The 22,535-nt window shown below is 39.0% G+C and overlaps 1 protein-coding gene across 13 annotated transcripts in view; it reads right to left on the reverse strand.

Moving 5' to 3' along the window:
- The window catches only part of PHF20L1 (PHD finger protein 20 like 1), a 78,851-nt gene that overhangs the window by 12,681 nt on the left and 43,635 nt on the right, over window positions 1-22,535 (reverse strand). For 7 of the 13 annotated variants that reach the window (XM_074943836.1, XM_074943833.1, XM_074943832.1 and 4 more), the window contains 6 exons: window positions 14,766-14,984; window positions 14,511-14,567; window positions 12,311-12,415; window positions 7,624-7,788; window positions 7,012-7,193; window positions 4,849-4,948 (listed from right to left, as the gene is read on the reverse strand). In XM_074943836.1, coding sequence (XP_074799937.1) covers window positions 4,849-4,948; window positions 7,012-7,193; window positions 7,624-7,788; window positions 12,311-12,415; window positions 14,511-14,567; window positions 14,766-14,984 — 828 coding nt within the window. The remainder of the gene's footprint in view (window positions 1-4,848; window positions 4,949-7,011; window positions 7,194-7,623; window positions 7,789-12,310; window positions 12,416-14,510; window positions 14,568-14,765; window positions 14,985-22,535) is intronic. The other 6 variants (XM_074943837.1, XM_074943839.1, XM_074943838.1 and 3 more) reach the window with 1 other exon arrangement.

A 22,535-nucleotide genomic window follows, 5' to 3' on the forward strand; every position in this document is an offset into this window, starting at 1 on the left:
GAAGGAATACTTCGGGCAGCACAGCACTTCACAATGATGGTGTTAATCCATTCAGAGAGTTGGTGCTCTGTAATAGGGTGACCTCCCATTTGTTCTGCACAGGATATAAAGATATGGGGGAAAAACCTGAAAGGGCTTTGGTCTGTCCAGATAAAAGGTTAGAGTGCAGCACACATCTAAAGCATGTAGCTTTTGTTTGTCCTTCTGAGCATACGGCTTTGGGAAAAAACCTTGCAAATATATAGGCTGATTTAGGTAGAAATCAGATACCATCCTGGACAGAAACTTGGGGTGTGGCCTAATCCGGATCTTGTCATTGTACAAAATAGCACATGGAGGCTCTGTCACAAGAGCATGCAGTTCCCCCATACTTCTAGCAGAGGTGGTGGCCACTAAAAAGGCTATTTTTGCTGAGAGGTGTAATAAGGCGCAGGAGGCTAAGGACTCGAATCCTTAGGACAAAATCTTAACCTTATTTATAGGCATAAGATGGGGACTAATCAGTTGGAAGTGACAGAGGAGAAGAAAGACCTGGGTGTATTGGCTGATCACAGGATGACTGAGAGCCACAAATGTGATGCAGCCATGAAAAAGGCTAACAGTCCTAGCATGCATCAGGTGAGGTATTTCCAGCAGAGATTGGAAAGTGTTAGTATTATTATACAAAAGGCACTGGTGAGACCTCATCTGGAATACTGTGTGCAACTCTGGTCTCCCATGTTTAAGAAAGATAAATTCAAAGTGGAACAGGTGCAGAAAAGGGCTAACTAGGATGATTCAAGGAATGGAAAACCTACTTTATGAGAGGAAACAAAGAGCGGAGCTTGTTTAACCTAACCAAAATAAGGCAGAGGGGAGATAGGATTGCTCTCTATAAATACATCAGAGGGATAAATACCAGGGAAGGTGAGAACTTATTTATGTTAAGCACCGATGTGGACACAAGAACACATGGATATAAACTGGCCATCAACAAGTTTAGGCTTGAAAAGAGTGACGTTCTGGAACAGCCTACAGTGGGAGCAGGGGGGGAAAAAACTTAACCAGGTTTCAAGACTGAGCTTGACAAGTTTATGGAGGGGATGGTATGATGAGACTGCCTCCAATGGCATGTAGCATATCTACAACTGCTAGCAGCAATATCTCTAATGGCCAGTGATGGGACATTAGATGGGGAGGGCTCTGATTTACTACAGCAAATTCTTTGCCATGTGTCTGGCTAGTGGGTCTTGCTCACGTGCTCAGGGTTTAACTGACTGCCATATTTGGGGTCAGGAAGGAATTTTTCCACGGTTCAGATTGACAGAAACCCTGGGAGTTTTTTGCCTTCCTCTGCAGCATGGGTCACTTGCAGGTTTAAACTAGTGTAAATGGTGGATTCTCTGTAACTTGAAGTCTTTAAATCGTGATTTGAGGATTTCAGTAACACAGCCAGAGGTTATGGGTCTATTACAGGAGACGGTGGATGAGATTCTGTGGCCTGCAATGTGCAGTAGGTCAGACTAGAATAGATGATCATGATGGGTCCTTCAGGCCTTAAAGGTCTACAAGTCTGTGAGGAAACACTGAAGGCTTCCTAGCTATCGGTACTGTGCTAGGACATGGAGGTTTAGATATTGTCATGGAGACGGCAGATGAATGGGATATTGGACCTGAGACAGATGAGGCCGAAACAGACCCTACCGTCAATACTGATAAGTATGGCACCTGCAACAGGGCTGGTGGAGGATCTCTGCCCTTATTCAGTGGTGAGGTCAGTACTGAAAAACACAATACCTCTCTCACAGGCACATAGGCCTTTGGTGTTGTCAGCATGGGTCTCTGACATGACCCTTGTCCAAGCACTTTAAACAGTAGAGAGTGCAGGTTACTGACAGGCACTGGCAGATGACAGCTGGAGCGGGGCTTAAAAACAGGGACCTTCACATAGGCTTCCCTGGTACTAGGCAAGTCCCAGAAGCCAGCCGAATCCACAGAAAACAAAATAAAATTGATTAAAGAGAAAACAAACATCTAACGGACGAAACAATAAGTATCACTATGTAAAAGCTAACTATTTGCAACTTAGTCACAAAGGAACGAGGCTGTAAACACAGAAACGCTCTCACTACCAATCACAGGAAGTAAGAAGGAACTAAAGGATGAGCGGAATGATTCAACTCTTTATACCCTCGGTTCAGAGCACAAAGAAGCAACGGTGTGGGAGAAGCCACCCCTACAGGTGCTGCTAGTCAAAACTCTCCAGCTATGGTACACAAGAAGTATACACACCTGTAGCATAACGGAAATGCACAAGCACGAGAAGAACAAAATTAGATGGAAACTTGCCGGTCCTTACACTAAAATGATATGCACAGAATTATCTGTAGGTAAAAGAACCAGCCTGATGGTAGCTATTAACACCTTCCAGCATAACACCCTCCATTACCCAGCCTGTCCTCCCAATACAGTGTCAAATGCAGACATCCTGAATGATTCATCTCCTAGACAGAAAGAACAGAAAAGAAAAAAAAGAAAAAGTGGAGTTGGAGGAGTCAGGTGGGCAGGGAGGATTGGGTTAAACTGTGTCATCAGATGAGCAGTTCCAAATACTTTAAAGTCAGTGGCACACACTAATTTTATACCTTCAAATGCAAAATTCAACAGCGTCACATATACACGCCAGATTATAAAACTCAAGCGTCTTACAATCAAAAACATGGGACTGAATTTTCAAATTTCTGTGCTTAAAGTTAGGTGCCTAAGTCCATAATGGAGGCATCTAATTAAGTGGAATATTTTTCAGAGATACTAAGCACCTTCACCTCCCATGGAAGTCAGTGGCAGTTATGAGTACTTATCACCCCTGCAAATTAGCCCACTTATTTAGATACCTAAATATATATTTAAATATGTATATTTGTCCTCGTTTCTCCATCTGAGAAGACTAAACTGTTACTTGAATCTCCAGATGGGTGGGGTAGTAGGAATAGGTGTATAACTTGCCTGAAAGAACTCTAAACTTTCCTCCAAAAACATGTGTTTCTGCTCTGAAGAACTGTGAAAATGGCATTGTGAAGTTATTTTTATTGTTCCAATTACTCCCAGATCAAATACACTCAGGTTACAAGTAGAATGGTTTTCAAATTGCCAGCCCTTGAAATTCCTGCTAAAATCTAAAAATCAAGCTGTGTTTCTTCTGACTCATGCAGCATCATCTGCAACAGCGGTTCCACAGGTAAAATTCTGCCATTGGTTACACAATGAGGTTGCACAGATGTAACTGAATGCAGAAGTTGTCTGGCAATTTGCACTCCCTCAGAATTCATGTCCAGTGCAGAATTTTTTTTTCCTCCACGGAAAATACATTCTGCCTGAGAAGCACTGCAGTTCCACCTTTTGGCCACCAGAGGCCGCTGTTGCACCAGAACAGACAGCAGCTCACTGACAGGCAGCAACAGCCAGCTGCGTTCATCACAGCACGCTACCTGCAGAGCCAGGAGGCATGAGATATGGGGGAAGGGTACAGAGAGAGTGGGGCACATGGGGCTGCTGGGGGGCGGGGGGGGAGTCACAGACTGGGGTTCAGGAAGGCTAGCGAGGAGACAGACTGGGGTGTGGACTCAGGAGATAGTGGGGTGACAGCACTGAGACAGGGGCTGAATGGGAGGGGGGTGCAGGGCCACTTGGGAACAGGGGCTGCAGGTACATATAGGGACTGGGGTCAGGCACATAGGTAGATGTGCCTGACTGAATAGGAGAGGCTAGAAATCAGCCAGGGTCTGCATGGGGGAGGCTCCCCAACTCCCTAATAATCCCCCCCATCCCCAAAAAACAAAAACAAAAAAACCAACAACTATGTTCCATACTTCTCTCATCCACACCTAACAACCTTCCAGGTTCACTCCCAGGCTCCTTCCCTCTCCCTCAGCTTCTCCGTTACCCCTGACTCCTGCAAGCCTTTGCACTGCTTCTGAGGGGTGCGGGAAATACATTTCTGTATTGTAGTTTAAATGAATTACTCAAAGTTCTGTATTAATATGCCTACTAAAGAATCTATTTGTAACAAACAAACAAACACCCAACATTTCCTGAATCTTTTTTTTGACTGTATTGTTACAGACATACCTGCTGACAGGTATTTTGAAATAAATTATTAAAATAATTGAAACTGGCATGATTATATTGTGTTATTTTAACAATAAAATATGCAGAATTTTGCAGCATTTTAATATATTGTGTGTAGAATTTTTTGGCGCAGAATTCCCCCAGAAGTAAAATACACGCAGGGAATAGATTTGGTGAGTAGGAAGGTACTATTTTTACACAAAATAGTCACTTTTCAGAGTAGAACTGCTCTTTAAGAGCCTACTCTTTGTGGGAGGTAATTTCTCAATAAGAAAAGAGAGCACTCACTTCTTGTGAACTCATGAGAATGGTAAGTTAACATTTTGAACAAAATTTAAGAATTTAGTAACAGAAAAATAAAAGCGGCAAAGAGTCCTGTGGCACCTTATAGACTAACAGACGTACTGGAGCATAAGCTTTCATGGTGGGTGAATACTCACTTCATCTATGAAAGCTTATGCTCCAATACGTCTGTTAGTCTATAAGGTGCCACAGGACTCTTTGCCGCTTTTACATATCCAGACTAACATGGCTACCCCTCAGAAAAATAAAAGTTGCTATGCAGAACCAAACAGAAGCAAATGTTATAAAAGACTCATCCAGAAAAGTATAACATATTAAACACACAAAAATAGGTAAATCCTATTGTGAGTAATGGTTATACAATACCATCTGTTTTTAGCAAAAATGTAACAAGTAAATAACAATTAATTTTGCATGAACCAGTGATTTAACTCATACCTGGTGGGTCCCTGCAGATGTAACAGATGTACTGCTCTGGAATGCTGTCCTCTAATAATCCCATACATACACTATGTTGCCAGCACAGGCATTCTTCACACTACCGCCCAAAAGAAACAAGGTAATTTATTATTTGTAGGTCAGTACTATTTCCAGCTTGTTCAAGATAGAGGGAAATAGCAGCTTTCCGTTAGCAGGCAGCTTGAGTTATGGTATCGTACTCATGCAATTTGTATTTGCAGTAGCAAAAACAAGCCATAATTAAGCATAATTTTAACTTTGAAAGTGACCCCATGACCACATATTCCAATCTGGAAAACAAAATCAAGGATTTAACATCTAGCAATATTTTATTATAATAAAATAAAGTACTTTAGTACTAAATATTTAGTAGCTGAGCATAAAGACACTAGTATAGGACTTTGGCAAAATAGAAATATATAGCAATATATTATAGCACAGGGATCGGCAACCTTTGGCACGCGGCCCAACAGGGAAATTCGCTGGCGGGCCGGGACTGTTTACCTGCAGCGTCCGCAGGTTTGGCCGATCACAGGTCCCACTGGCCGCAGTTCGCAGTTCCAGGCCAATGGGGGCTGCGAAAAGCGGCGCGGGCCGAGGGATGAATTTAGCCAATTCTTTTTTGAACCCATGAATTTAGCTAATTCTTTTTTCTAATTTCTTTTTAACCCCCATGAATTTAGCTAATTTTTTTTTACCCAGTTATACTTTTGGCCTTCGTAACATCCCCTGGCAAGGAGTTCCACAGGTTGACTGTGCATTGTGTGAAGAAGTAATTCCTTATGTTTGTTTTAAACCTGCTGCATATTAATTTCATTGGGTGACCCCTGATTCTTGTGTTATGAGAAGGGGTAAATAACATTTCCCTATTCACTTTCTCACACCATTCATGATTTTATAGATATCTATAATATCCCTCCTTAATCATCTCTTTTCTAAGATGAACTGTCCCAGTCGTTTTAATCTCTCCTCCTGTGGAAGTTGCTCTATACCGCTAATCATTTATGTTGCTCTTCTCTGAATTTTTTCCAATTCTAATATATCACTGCAACTGTGTTCATCACAGCACCCTACCCGCAGAGCCAGGAGGCATGAGATAAGGGGGAAGGGTACAGAGAGAGTGGGGCACATGGGGCTGCTGGGGGGGAGTCACAGACTGGGGTTCAGGAAGGCTAGTGGGGAGACAGACTGGGGTGTGGACTCAGGAGATAGTGGGGTGACAGCACTGAGACAGGGGCTGAATGGGAGGGGGGTGCAGGGCCACTTGGGAACAGGGGGCTGCAGGTACATATAGGGACTGGGGTCAGGCACATAGGTAGATGTGCCTGACTGAATAGGAGAGGCTAGAAATCAGCCAGGGTCTGCATGGGGGAGGCTCCCCAACTCCCTAATAATCCCCCCCGTCCCCCAAAAACAAAAACAAAAAAAACAACAACTATGTTCCATACTTCTCTCATCCACACCTAACAACCTTCCAGGTTCACTCCCAGGCTCCTTCCCTCTCCCTCAGCTTCTCCGTTGCCCCTGACTCCTGCAAGCCTTTGCACTGCTTCTGAGGGGTGCGGGAAATACATTTCTGTATTGTAGTTTAAATGAATTACTCAAAGTTCTGTATTAATATGCCTACTAAGGAATCTATTTGTAACAAAACAAAACAAACAAAAACCCAACATTTCCTGAATCTTTTTTTTGACTGTATTGTTACAGACATACTTGCTGACAGGTATTTTGGAATAAATTATTAAAATAATTGAAACCGGCATGATTATATTGTGTTATTTTAACAATAAAATATGCAGAATTTTGCAGCATTTTAATATATTGTGTGTAGAATTTTTAATTTTTTGGCGCAGAATTCTCCCAGAAGTAAAATACACGCAGGGAACAGATTAGGTGAGTAGGCAGGTACTATTTTTACACAAAATAGTGTACATTCAGAAGTGCCAAGGACTGAATGCACACAAACTGTACCAACCCCAGTCTTAGAGAGGTGGTCCTGCACAGAAAAAATAGAGGCATTGTGTGGAATGCAAAAAGCTTTAACTGCTACCACCTTTTTCTTACCTGGTGTATAGACAGAGAACTATAGGGATGCCAAAAGAGCAAAAATTCACAAGAAAGAATGCAGAGTGAGTGCCTTACCTGAATCATGAAGCCATTTTCCTCATCCATTTCACAGATGCATCTAACAATTTCATTGAGAGCATCCTCTTCATCCTGAGACTCTTCAAAATTGGTTGAATCAAAGTCCTGATTGTATTCATCACCACTCAGTAATAAGCTTTCTGTGGAGGAATCATCTAAGAACTCCACATCCGAGAGGTCTAATAAAAACAAATAAATCTGAAGTTGTATATGCAAACAGATTTAACGTTTTACAAGAATGTAGGACTTAGATGCTGAATGATCCTGCACTACACATAGCGGAAGTCACTCACAGATTTACTGCTGGAAGATTACCCTTCTTGGTGACCTCTATTGTATATACAGCAATGCAATGTAGCCACCTTAGAGGTAGGAGTGGCAACATCCAACCAGTGCCCAGCACAATGCAGAACAGCATGAGGAGGGTAAATGTTTTGTTCAATCTGTCATGAAAGTATATACACGTTGGTTTAACAACATACAAGCATAAAAAGTTTCATATTTTTATGCCTAAAGTGAATTATTTGGCTTGCATTTGGCCTTTTTAATTCGCCTTCTTTGGGAAATATAAATTTTAGAACAAAATTTCCTACTGTTCAGCCAACCTACTTTCTCCACTCAGGTCGACAGACAGAATGGCTCTTGGATACTGGTATGAAGTGTTCTTCTCTGTAAACATGCTTCGCAGAGTCAGAGAGCTCCCAGAAGACCGTGTGAGTGGAGAGGAGCACCTTTCCAAAAACTCAAGAGAACTATCTTCATAATCCGAATAATCTAAAAAATTAACATGAACAATGTTATCTGATGTTATAGTACTCAAGAAAAAGTATGTCTGTAAGAGTTCACAAGGCCTGAGAATGACGATTACGTAAGAAAGTTACAACATTATGTGCAAAAGATAAAGAACATGCATTAGTGCATAAATACCAAAATGAAGGGAAACGTATAAATATCTACATCGCACAAACCCCTAAACGGTCTTATTTTACATGTGTATCAATGTAAGCGATATTAAGAACATTATGGTTACCAAGTCAAGCAGCAGAGTTAAAAAAAAAAATTACAAAGTTAAAAATGTCACACGTGACTTCAGCTCTGCCCCTCTTATGTACATACACTGCACCAGACTAATTATATAACTTCTTATTTCTCACTTCATACATATCTGAGATTGTGAGAAAGTACCTTGTAAGACTACAAAAAGGAAAGAATATTGCACTATATCCATAATCAGAGTTCTTCAATTGATCTTTGATTGACTTATTTGTCAGTTCTTTTCTATCAAACAGTATTGTGTGTATTGGACACATTTTAGAGGGTTTTCATAAATCATGCCTCATCATCACATGGTTCTCCTTCCTTCCCACTGTCAATTCTGTGCTTTCTTCCATGTCCCCTCTAAGCTTAGGGTAACCTCCCAGTCAACATTCCCCAAGAACCATTGTTATCCTTCGCACCACTCCTAAATACGACCTATTCCCTGATACCCATGATCAGTGGCAACTGCAATTCCAGAGTAATTGTGTTAATTGTGTCATCTTCTGTATTGTCCCAAGGTGCTGTGCATTTAGATAGTAACTTTTTTGCCCAGTGTCATCAGTGTATAGCAGCATATCCATCTATGATGTGACAAATAACACTGAAATATATTGTGACAAGGGATTCTTTCTTCTTCATCCTCCCGCACCCTTAGGTGCGCAGAGTGCCCATCAGTTTCCACCATTTATTTTGGTCTTGTGCTGGTCTGTTCAGGCTTCTTAGTGTCATATACTTTCTCTATTGTTCTGTGTAAAGTTGCTCTAGATCGACCTCTTTTTCTCTTTCCAGGTGGTGTCCATATTATCACCTGCAATGGAAGTCACATTGCTGGCATCCTCAAACCATATCCAAAACATGTCCATCGTCATCATCTTGCCATATTCGATACTTTAGATTGGTTTGTTCTACTTGGAATTTCTGATGCTGCAAGAATCTCTTTCCAATGGATTCTGAAGATCCTCCATAGACATTTACTTTCAAATGAGATATCTTCTTATCAATTTCTATAGTAGATTTCCATGCCTCTGCTCCATTAAAGAGGACAGAATTCATGCTGGTGTTAAAAATTCATGTTTTTATGTCATTCCCAATCATGCTACTTTTCCAAATCTTTTCCAGTTTATGAAAGATGTTTTCTGCTTTTGATATTCATTGCTTGACATCTAGCCTCAATGACAAGAGCTATCTAGAAATCTGAGTAAACAAAATAAATGTAGAAAATACAATGTCTATTTGGTACATCAAGTACTAGCAGGCTTTCACCTAAATGAAATGGGAATCTTCATTAACCCTTTTTCATTTGTCCAACTTACACTAAAGTTATCCTTTCCTATTCAGCATGCATGAATGTTAATCATTCCTTTATTGCAGATGCCAGAGTATCCTTCTAGTCTTATCTGTTTCACTCACTAGAAATATCTGATAAACTGAAGGTTTCAGCTAACATACATAAGGGTTTTCGAAAATACTTTGCTCTCTATGCTCAGAGGAATATCATGTTCCACTTGTTCCAATTACAATATCACATTTCCAGAAGATATACTTGTAATTCCAAATCAACAACATGGCCTATTAGGCCTATTCAGTATAACCTGTGCAGGACCCAATGTAAACTAATACAAGACACCAAACTATATTCAGTTTAAATTTGTATCTGACTGCTATAACAATCATTCTCAAATCTGTCTGTTCAAGTGTATTTGTCATCATTTTGACTATTTTTATGTAAAACTTGCATATTCATTAGTATTATTATTTATGCAAGGTTTTACATTAATACTCTGATCATACTTTCAAAGGACTGAAGAAACAGTATTACACTTTTAAAAAATTATTCAGAAACTGGTTTAAACTATAAAAAGATCTCCTGGGCGTGTGTTCTGAATTATTGCAACTTAGGTGCTGGTGACGCTCTGCCTTTGGCTTTATTCTTAAAACCACATCTGTGTGGAAGTGAAAGCACAACTCACCCTGCAGTGCCTTACTGCCTACCAGATGAACTAGTTCGGACTTACTAGACTTAACTAAATGACAGCACTTCTAATATTTATGCATCTAATATTTACTGTCTCCTTGCATGCACATAAGGGGTCACACCTTTCCCCACATCCAAAACCCAATTTGCAGATAACAGAAACTACTGAAAAGTTTATCATTTTAAATTATGTTGACTCAGATAAATGTAGAAAAGTAGCATTAAACCTGATTTAGCTGAAGTGTATACCACATTCCTGGGGACAATTTTCACCTTACAGTGTGTGATTTGAATGAATAAGTGTTTGCTCACTTCAGAAATCTGCAGTTTATCCTCTAGAAAGTCATGGTCAGAAATTGTGATGAACTAGGAAGGGTTTTACGACACTATTTTGTCACAATTCTGTTTTACTATATTATAGGAGCAGCAAAGAATGAGTCTACTAAACACAAATGTTAAGAGACATCAACAAAAGTTGTCCCATTACCATCACTCCTCCCCCTCCCCTTTAAAAAAAAAAATTATACAAAAATACAACCTTCCCCAGCTTTTCCTTTGTTTTATATTGCCTGCCTAGTTAGACTGTAACCTCCTCAAGAGCAGGGACTGTGTATTCTTTTGTGTCTTGAACAGTGTTAGGCACATTGTTTGTAAACAAAAAGATGAGAAAACAGGAAATGACACCAGAAATCTTGTGGTGCAGAATGTAAAAAATACACTTGAAACCACATGCTTGTGAGCAGAAGTTCTCACTAAAAATCCTCGTCCTGGGGGCTCTTAAATTATTAATCCCAGAGAGTTTCCAGGAATCTTGTCTGAATTACTCTGAATATTTTAATCACGAATATTATGACTGACATCTACTAAGGTACACTACGGATTTGTTAATGAGGTAAATCAATCTGAGGGGCATGCCAGAGGCAGCCAACAGTTTTTGTTTTCCATTCTTCGCCTTTTATATTACAGAGAAAAAAAGAGCATATCCCATAAACAAAAAAGCAGCAGAAAGATAAGAAAAATACATGGTATAATTAAATGGCAAGTCCCAAGACATTTACGGTAAAAAGGAATTTTTCACAAAATGGATATCTCATCACTGGGGTGAAGAAAAGATCAGAGAGTTTTGGCCATATTATTATTATTTGTATTACCATAGCACACAGGAGGCCTAGTCATAGACCAGGACCCCACTGCCCTAGGTGCTGGACAAACACAGAACAAAAGGACAGTGCTTGCTCAAAAGAGCTTATAATGTAAGTCTAAGACAAGAGGCAACTGATGGATATGGACAGATGGTGGAGGAAACAATGTGACAAAATTGGGCAGCAAGATAGGCAGCGATCTCAGCACATCAGCGGCCTAACCATTTGTTGCAAGCAACAAGCGAAAGGAGAGTTTCGAAGGGGGATAACAAGTTGGTTTTGCAGATGTTTATGGGGAAACTCTTCCCAGCTTGAGGGGCAGAATGGGAGAAAGCACAAAAGTGACTGTTTGAAAACAATGTGTGGGCTATGAAGGCTGGCATCGTGGGCTGATCGGATGCAGAAGTGAACAACTCGATAGTGAATGAGAGATAAGAGGGTAGGAGCTGGCCATGAAGGATCCTGAAAATGAAGACAAGTAGCTAATGTTTGATACAACAGAGAAGGGGGAGCCAGTGGTGGGATGCAAAGACACAGGAACAGTCAAAGTGACAGGCTAGGAAAATGATCTTCACAGCAGCATTCTGACTGGATATGAGCTGGATAAGATTGCATTTGTCAAGGACAGAGAAAAGGATGTTGCAGTAACTGAGACATGAGATGATGAGAGCAAGTATGCAAGTTTCAGCTATGAGGATGAACAGGAAAAACTGTATCTCAGAGATGTTATGCAGAAAGATTTGGCAAGATTTAGACACAACCTAAATATGAAAATAAATGTAAGCAGTGAGATAGTCAGGGCTGGATGTGAAAGAGTCTGAGATGCAGAACTGGGTGGAGGGAGGCTGGAGTGGAGAAGTGTATCTACATGTCATTGGTGTAAAAATGGTAGTTAAAGCCATGAGTGGACATGATCACCTGGAGACAGGATATAAAGGGAGAAGGAGAGGAGATACCAAATCAAAGTGCCTTTGCTATGTGAAATTACAAGACCACCACCTCATTTTGGTAATTTCTGAAATTTCAGAACTTGTTTCTGAACTGTATGAATGTTCAATATTTCAGTCGGTAACAATAACCAATCAGAACCAGAAAGATAGTATTTGATCTTTACTTTTTGCCTTCATTTTTCTTAACTCACCATGCTGTTTCGCTTTCTTCTTCTTTTTCTTCTTCTTCTTCTGTTTTGATTTATGATCTTTTTCCTTTTTCTCTTTTTTCTCTTTATCTTTTTCTTTCTTTTTACCTAATTGCAAATTAACATTTTAAAATATTACCATCATCCTTGAATACTTTTTTCTTTCAGTTACCCTAAAAGCAACATTTAAATTTTAAATCAGTTGTTCCAGTCACCTGCCCAGAGTGGAATGAGTCAATTAATTTGTTCAGTGCCATGAGTATAGCCCTTGTGATTAATTGATTTTGGAACAGCACTGGGGTTCCGCCTTAGCTGAGACAACTTGAAGTTAACACAGTTATTAGTGAGACTCTTCCTAGCAGAGTAACATAATTCAGCTTCTCAGTGTCAAGAAGTCAACTGTATCCCACATCTTGACAGGTAACATTGTGTAGCCTTCAGAATTTCCAGATGTGACCCGCACATGAGGAAAAAAATAAGACCCAGCTTTTAATAAATAAAAAGAAATAAGACCCAGCTTTTAATAAAGCTTATATTTTTAAAAATGTATATTTTAAAAATACATCAGTAGTACATCAATTAGTTTGCAAGAAACAGAGTAGACAACCCATTTATTTTCCAGGTTTTGATCATGCTGTAGGAACAGGGAAGATGAGAACAGAAAGAACTCTTAATTTAAAAAATTACATCCTCTAGCAAAGCATGCTACATGATCTAGTATGGAGCTTAATGATAAACACCTGAAACTGTAGCTGCCATAAATTCCTTTAAGAACAGCTAGCTGTCCTCTCACCCAAAATTTTATCAGCAGAGTTTGTTCTGAATAAAATTAAAGTTACATTTTTGAATGTCTACTCCTTTTTAAGTACTACTGAAATATACATGTGAACGGAGTCTTTGTTTTATAATAATTCATCTGTCCCTGCTACTTGCTTCCCATGTGAAGCCACAATCCACAGCTTCTAACTTCATAGTTATTTCCAAAGCAGACAGTTGTGAAGTCAGAAAGAGGGACTTGACTTCAGCTGGAAAATAAACCCCAAAGACTGACTCTAAGATAATACTCTTTTTTGTAAAAAGAAAAGGAGTACTTGTGGCACCTTAGAGACTAACAAATTTATTTGAGCATAAGCTTTTGTGAGCTACAGCTCACTTCATCGGATGCATACACTTCCCCCCGCCCCCACTCTCCTGCTGGTAATAACTCACCTTTCCTGATCACTCTTGTTACAGTCTGTATGGTAACACCCATTGTTTCATGTTCTCTGTGTATATAAAATCTCCCCACTATATTTTCCACTGTATGAATCCGATGAAGTGAGCTGTAGCTCACGAAAGCTTATGCTCAAATAAATTTGTTAGTCTCTAAGGTGCCACAAGTACTCCTTTTCTTTTTATGGATACAGACTAACACAGCTGCTACTCTGAAACACTCTTTTTTGTGTACATTTCCCTTAGCCACACAGAATAAGAGCAGATATAGTGAATGTTTCAATTAGAGCTAATTGGGCTTATTTCTATTCCTTCTTTTCTTCCATAGATTGATGAGCAATTCAGAGACATATAGGGCTGAATCTGTGTCAAAAATGAATTTGTTTGGGGATGGAAAATTGTGAATCGTGGCAAAAGTGAAATTTTATGAATGAGTCCCTATCTGACCATCTCTGTAATATCTGAAGAGTGAATACCCCAAACTTCCTTAATTTATATTTCATTTTAGGAGGCATTGCATATTCTGTTGGATACCTAGCCATTAGACTTTTCCTTTATTTATTCCACCTCTAGGCACAAGTTAATAACCACACATACCACTAATTTAATTGAAAAAGGTTATAAAGGGTACCCTATCATTATTCTTTTCCTCTTAGGCCTCATGCCCCACCCAGTTGGTCTAGGAACGGACACATGACATTATAGCCCTACTATTACTACCAGATTTGTCCCTCTGTGTCCTTGCAATTTACACACAATCTCTTAGGCATACATTGTCACACAAGTTTACTTATTTCCAAGACCTTTTGCATCAATTTAGGTGTTTGCGTTTCAGGTTTTTTGTTTTTTAAAAGCTGGATGCTTTAGAAATATTAATACAGCTGAGCACTTACACCTAAAAGAGCATAACAGGTAAAAAGTTAGGGACAGGCTATGTTCTTACTCTCTCAAGCTTTAGACTTTTTGCTTAAATATGATTTTCTGTGCATACCAAATGATGATGAGCTTTTCTCTTCCAATTTCACCTTTTTTTCAGTTTTCAGTATACCTGTAGGTTTAAGAAAAACACACAAGCTTAGTGGGACCACTGCGGACGATGTACTTTCTTGTAAAAGTTATTTGGTTGTAAACATTCCTATCAATACATAATTAAAAGAAAGACACAAGTAACACATTGATTTTTAAAGATGCTTTACAATTACTTTTACGGTCTTAAGCACTGGAAACAAAAAGCATTGTAGTTTACCAACTTCTGAATGCTTGTCCTTCTCAATGACCTTCTTTAACATTTTCTCCTGCAGATTCTCAAAACATTTCTCCTTTACAGGCACAGAGAACTGTATCTCTGTCCCTTCAGAGCTGACTGACGTGGAGGACCTCTTTTTTTTACTATTCCCTTTGGGTAACTTTAGACTATTGGTTAAAGGCATTTCCAGATGTAAGGCATGTACATGGGACGAGGGTGCTGAAAACAAGAAGACAAATTTACTGGGCATTCAGTAAGGATTTAATCCTGTGTATCAGCACAGCAGCTAGGTCACTGGCTGAGTCAGGCTGCTGAAATGACAAGTACAGGAAATATTTTCATAATAGTGAATATATTGTTAAGTTTTGAATGCCTAGGTCTCAGTCTTACTATTTACTAAATGCTACATGCCAAAAAAAGTCTGTTCTCTCTACTTTAAAAAACAAAAAAAAAGGGGAGATATCGATTCCAAACAGAGAGGTTAATTTCAATTTAATTCTCTCCTGCTTTAGATAATTTTTTTCCTTTTCTTCTCTTTCCATTACAGTGGAAGTCACTAGTAACAGTCAAGGAGCTGATGTCACCACAATTAATTAACTGTGTCTTACTTTGAAGGGATAGCTATCTTTAATAGATTTTAGGGTTACAATGCTACTTATTAAAAAAACATTTGGCTCAATAGAAAGTCTACAACATCAAAGTTTATTGCATTCAGGAGTTATTTTTAAAAATGGTATTCTACCTCTAATCTAATACAAGCTCATTAGGTTACCTCTGGAAATCAGTGTCCTTTTAAAATTGGAATCTAAAGAAAATAAATTTGAAGTATACGTAAAGCAGAAAGCTTTGTGTATAAATCAGAATTTGAAGTTACACTTGCATACAAAGAGTGCTTTGAAAGATTTCCTAATCTGCAATTATTCCCTAAAGTGCTCAGTATTTAGAAGATTTTTCTCTTCATTGCAAGCTAGGAAATCATAAAATTAACTGAACAGAGATGAAAAAATATTTTAATATTGTAACTCTGATATTTATTATCAAAAGCATCAAGGCAATTTTCAAATAATCAAACCAAATAAGACCCAAAGTTATTTTGATCTAAGGAGGATGCCTATTTTACTCTCTGCCACAGGGAAAAAATATGTTGCTCAATAAACAATTACCAGCATCACCAAGATCTCCCACCAACCTTACTAGCCAATGCAGTGCAAGCTCTAAGTCTGTTCCCTAATTACACAAAAGGAAAGCTCTAGATGTAGTCTAAGACCTCCCTGCCTATGCTGCAAAATACTAAGGAAATATAGTCTTACAAAATTATAAGGAGGTATCTGGGTTTTTTAAACATTTAAAAATCTATTTATCATCCTTTTCAGTTTAAGAATCACTCTCACAAGAGTAGCTTGACATATTTTGTGGTTAGGATCCTCTGATGCTGAGGTTAGCACAAGTAACAGCTGTTTGGGTGTTTAAATCACTCTTTTGGGTAAAGTTTGTGTGTACACATTCTGGTAATATTTCAGGCCAAGTTTTTCCAAAAGTTATTCATGATTTTGAATATCCAATTTAAAAACACTAAATGGGACCCAATTTTCAGAAGGCAGGTACTCAGCACTTTCTGAAAAGATCAGGTACCATTATGGTGTCTCAAAAGTTGGGCCCCCCAAAATAGCATTCAAAATCCTTAATCGCTTCTAAAAATCTTGGTGTCTGACAATAATGCAAAAGATTAACCCTGCAGAAAACCTTAAAGCAGCCAGAACCACTACCTTTAAACTGAATATGATCCAAATAAAGAGGAGGTTCTTTTGGGGTTCTTTGAAGTCCCCTTTTATAGAGTTCATTACTATAAAAGAGAAAACAATTAAGGAAATTAAAAACAGGATTAAGAAAACTATGTGAATTTAGTGCTCATGAAAAGCGATGGATTGAGAGGCCTGAAAATCGAAGTCCTCTACCTAACAAAAAAGACTCGGTACAGAAAGCGATAATGCTCTGGGGACACGTATGTGGAGAGAGAGCACAGAGCCTCCTCCTGGGCTAGTTTTCCCTCACCAGACAGAGCGCCACACACTTCACATCAGCTTCCCCCTAGCACTCCAGCTCCTGAGAAGCCTCTTCCCTCAAGTGGTAGCCAAGGAACTTCACAGTGAACAGGCAGCAGGAGCAGCTAGGGCACTGGTACACAAAGCAGCAGGAATTACCCAACACAGAGGCTACTACATGGTGGACCTTCCAAGCTGTCTGATGTAAAGGCAGCTTCAGATCCCACTCCCCATCATGCACCCTGGCCAGCAGCTGGAAGCAGCTACTTGTATTGGGTAGAGGGAAGGAGCCAAAGTGCCTCTAGGTCTCAGGGTGTTGCTTGGAGGTGTTTTCTCCAGTTGGTGTTGTTAAACCCCATCCAATAGCTTGAACAGACTATTCCTGATGCCCAATACCCTCAACACTGGCCCCAGCCTGAGCACCACTCTGAGCAGCAGAGATAGGAGGGGAGGAGGGATATGTAAAACACCCTTTGGGTTAAGTATCCCTAATAAATATATTTGTTAGCAACAGAAAACATTATCTGAACCATTTCCGCCTCAGGGCTTCCCAGCTTCTGTGTCTGTCTTGTTGGACTGTAAAGTTCTGCAGGGCAGCAAGAGTCTTCACTTTGTGTTTTTACAGAGCCAGGAGCACACTGTCAGCACATAACAAGTAAACAAACAACAACAACGACAACCTCCCACATCCCATTCTACCAGCAGGCTTCACCCTAACCTACAAGGACCACCTCTAGAGATGGAAGCTTATTTTTTAGTATTCTATGGACAATCAATACTTGGCCTCTCTGTCAAGGCTAACAAAGGTTCCAATTAGTGCTAATGTGGTGGACATGCTGCTACTTATTTTATTTTATTTTTTTTTTGGGGGGGGGGGTTAATGTGGGCATGTGTACTGTAGAAACTAAACTGAGATCACATAATACCACACATCAGATAATCTGGTTAGGCCACTACTATTTTGAGCCAGAACATTGAGGGCTCCACATCTGAACAGTCCACTGAATAATCTAGTCCCAAGTCATCTTCCCAAAACAGGACTGGATTTAAACTAGTTATTTAAAAACAATTTTCCTATGTCAGCGATCCAAACCCATCAAATGTCATTATTCCAAACATTACCTTAAATTTTCAAAATCCTGAAATTAGACCAATTTAAATTAATTTAAAGCTTAAATACTACCTGACAAACTAATCAGCTGGTGACTAAGAAAGCTGGCTGATGGCTCCAGGAGGTATTTTTTATAGAAAGAATTCTGCTACAGTGACACTAATGCCCTTTCAAATAATTTACCCATGTAAGCTCCATCACTACAGTAACAGGAAAGGAGAAGATAACTCATACAGTTACACTTTTCCTAGTGAGCAACTTTATCGAGTCTTCACTTAGAGGTGCATAAGAGGAAGTGGATAATCATATGAAATAGAAGCCTAGATATACTTCCTATTAGTAATCACTACATGTTTTGAAAATTATAATTTCATTTGTACCTAACTAAATGCTATTTCATAAACCTGATATTTTAATTTCAAATGTGTAAGTTATCATATCTTATAAAATAAAATGTTGATTTACACTAAATAGCCGTAAAATTAAGTAAGAGGTGATCATTCGGAGCCTTTTAAACCCATGTAACCAACAGAGCAATACCGTTCATAATTTAATAATTTGCATAAACTAAATACTGATAAAAATGAAACATGGTAGTGACTCTGTAAAGGAGTTTTTAATTGTCACTTGTTTCCTCTTGAGGTAACCAGATATGACCTCCTACCCACACACAGCGGCAGTGTGGGAATCTATGCAGGAAGTGCTATGCATGCTGTGTATTGTGTGTGTACACCAAAGACACTGAAGGACCAGATGTGAGCAATCGATGTCGATATCATTACCTCAAAGGCAAGTTTTGCCACCTCCATGAAATAATGGAAAGACCTATTTCAGCTCAAATATATGCAGACTACATCAGTTTTGCTGCTTTAATTATGCCAGCATAGTTAAAGCAGCACAGACCCTCAAGTGCAAATAAATGTATATTGGTATAAAATAGCTTATTCCGGTAAAACCTATTCCAGTTTGGCAACACCTAAGAACCTATGGGTTTTCACCAGAATAACTATGCCAGTTACAAAAAAAAAAAAAATCACATCCCTTAACATTGTAATATCTTTAAGCATAGATAAGACCAATATAGTCAGGGCTTTCTAAAAAAATATGGATTTTGTTTTTTTCATTTTTGGAGCTTCTGTCACTCTCAAGTATTTACATGAAAATATATTTTCAAATATATATCATGGACATTTTAAACAGACTCTTAATTTCAATCTGTGCATGAAAACTAACTCTTTTAAAAGTTTAAAGGAGTGATGAGAACATTAAGGTTCTTGTTTGCCTATTAGGAAACAGAAGAACTCCACAAAACTGACTGTAACCCTTCAGGGGACAAGCAACGGCAGAAATCATTGGAGAGAAGGGCATGACTAGCAACTGGAATGAACTCTCAATGAATGCTAAAGACAGGGGTGTAGACAGATCTGTGAACTGCTGGGAGGCTTGGTTTGCTAGTATCAGGAAACTTCCGAAACAATGGGTAGATGAGAACACTGATAACAATTCAATATACAGAAATGGCTAGCTAATCTCATTTTTAGCCTTGAGTATTAAATTCAGTAGGTAGTGGTTTCTCATTCTAGCTATAGCATATGTGAAAGTTGTTGATCAATACTGAGTTACTGTAATCAGCGATCAAAATCATCAATGAATGAATTCATCTGACGTCTAATTTTGAAGAAAATGGTAGAAAACAATGGACTGGGTCATTAAAAATAGATAATTGTGTTAAAGTATAAACACTGTCAAGAGTTGTTAAATTGCAAGATAGGAAGATTGCATGTTGACATTTGCATTCAATTTCCATAATCATGTAAAATTTGCAGAGTATTAAGGAGGGTTTTGATCAAAACAAAGCCTGTATTTTACACAAGGAAATCTACAATGAAGCACTAATGGTACAAATGCAACAGGTTTCAGAGGGACTTAACAGTTTACAGGCTGTCTGTGGATATTTGTCAGTCTCATTGGAAAGCAGACTTGTTTTAAATCACAAGAACCAAAGACAAATTTGGAAAAATAATTCTGATAAACTATACACCTTTTCCATTACTTAGTCAACATAACTCCTAACTATAACTTTAGGCTGAGCCCAGAACAAGAAGCAGCAGTTGAGATAAAGAAGCTAAAAATGTAACATTGAATTCCCTCCTTGCACTTAAAACTGAAGATACTGTTCGCTACTCCAAAGAAGGTGGTGGTTCTGTTCTAGTTAGTAGCATCAAAATGGTGGAAAACTGTGGAAATAATGGAAGACATGACAGTTGAATTTAGAATTTTGTCAGTTTTCAAAAGAACTGCACTTTGTCCTGCCAGCTCAAAAATAATCAGGCATCTTTTAAATACATTTATATTGATCAGGTTTTGAACATCTGCAATAGGCTAGGTGCTGGAAAAGCAAATAAAATTACTTAGATTGTCAGCATTTCAGGTAGAGGACTGTCTTTTCATGGTATATGTGTGTACTTTGTCTAGAATGCACAGGGGGCACCATCCCCATCTGGGGTCTCTGGGCACTACCTCAATGCAAATATTAAATAATAAGTTGATGAAAGTGTATCAGTATCTATATGCAGATATCAAAGAGAGTGGTAGATGTAAGTAGTTAATAGTCCGAGGAACTAAATTATAGTGTTCTTGTGTTTTACTTACAGAATCACAGGCTGTACATTTTGGACAACATAAGTGCCTTTGCTTGAAGCATACATGTAAGAAGTTAATTGCAAAGCATGTGTTTTGCACTTCATTGCAGAAAAGCTCAATTTTTCACTGCCCTCCCCTTTGAAAAGCAACATGTTAACGGTTTGACAAAAGAAAAGCTTTGCTATGAATGAATAAATATTTAATGTTCTTTTTCCACAATTAAATATGATCTACTTTTTTTTTTAAAATGGCTTATGTCCTACACTAGAGCCAAACACTTTCAGGCCCACAAATGGCATCACTTTCTCCAAATGGCCCCTCTATCTCTAGCCTCAGAAGTTATGATAAACTTAATATATTTCAGTTTATTCAAGGTGAGAAAAATAGGTACCATTTTAATTTGAGTCTTGGGGAAATAGCATTTCTCTCTATCTAAATATTACAGGTCCATCTGCTTCTGTACATTGGGGACAATAATAGGAATATTGGTAATATCTCGCACTTTTATAGCACCCTTTATCCCAGGACCTCACTGTGCTTTATTAATATTAATTTAGCCTTGTTACACTTTTCTGAGATAATGCCATTTCACAGATGAGAAAACTTATGCAGAGAGAGATAAAGTGACATGCTCAACACCAGAAAGTCTTTGGCAGAGCTGAGAAGCAAACCCTGGTCTCTTATCTAACCGTAAGTCCCCTGAGACAAGAGCACACTAAACTTTTATGGGAGATAATTTTCCATATGTGGTACACTGTAATTTAGTGCATCAGGTTCAAGGTAGCATGTTTGAAATTTCAAACAGAAACTTTGGCAGATTTGACTGCTAGAAGATTATCTGTAAGTAAAACTGGTTGCCACTGGCAAGAGCTATGTAGACATGCACCTCTTGTCTTCGGAAGATGATTTATTGCAGACACTTGGCAAGCTTCAAAGGGCTTACAATACTAACAGAGAAGACGATAAGCTGACTATTTTTTGCCCTTGGTCAGCTCCTTTTCACTTTTCTCTACCCTCATATGGGCATGAAGCTCTACTTTAGAAATCACGAAGTCTTTCACAATCCTGTTCACAGTTATGATATACATGATCACTTAATGAAACCTATCCTGACCTTGTCCTTGTTGAACCTCATCAGATTTCTTTTGGCCCAATCCTCTAATTTGTCTAGGTCCCTCTGTACCCTCTCCCAACCCTCCAGCGTATCTACCACTCCTCCCAGTTTCGTGTCATCTGCAAACTTACTGAGGGTGCAATCCACGCCATCCTCCAGTTCATTAATGAAGATACTGAACTTGACTCAACCCTTTTTTTTTTAGATCTGAGGATGTCAAAAATCAATGTGTATTTTCTGGGGGGTAGTTGAGAAACATCAGATTCAATACATCAGCCAGTGCTCCCAACAGATTCTGAAACTGCAATCCTCCAGTGGTGACATTGCCACCACTGGCTTCTCAAAGGATGTGGAAGAAGCCAGCCTGAATTCAGTACAATCCATGACTTCCATATCATCAGCCATCCTCCAATTTTGACAGGATTTCTGTCTCGATTATCCTCATTCCTGATCAAAGAAGGTAACAGCCCTCAAGATGGAAGTGTGGTAAGACAACGTGGGTAAAAGAACTCTAGTTTTCCTCAGAGAGAAGAAGCTAACAGGAATAGATGTGTCTGGATTCTAGGGTATTCGGGCAAAAAAGAAACCAGTGGTGATTGCTCCTCAAAGAGCCACATTGTCCAAAAGTTCCCCAAGGAAAGGAAATCTGCAGAAAGGGGTATGGGAGAAACCCAAGTAAGTAAATACCTATCTAGGAGAAGACCAGACCCCTTCAAAAGTGCATAAGGGTCTTCCAAAGATGAGAGCAGACCAAATGAGCTTCAAAGCCTGTTCCTGATGATGCCAAGGCTAAGTTGGGTAGCCCTTGGAAGGAAGGACTTCTTCAAAGATGAAGAAGGAAGACTATAAGGCAAACTTGA

Source organism: Natator depressus, chromosome 2 (genome assembly GCF_965152275.1).
Source record: "Natator depressus isolate rNatDep1 chromosome 2, rNatDep2.hap1, whole genome shotgun sequence".
NCBI classification, from domain to species: Eukaryota; Metazoa; Chordata; order Testudines; family Cheloniidae; genus Natator; species Natator depressus.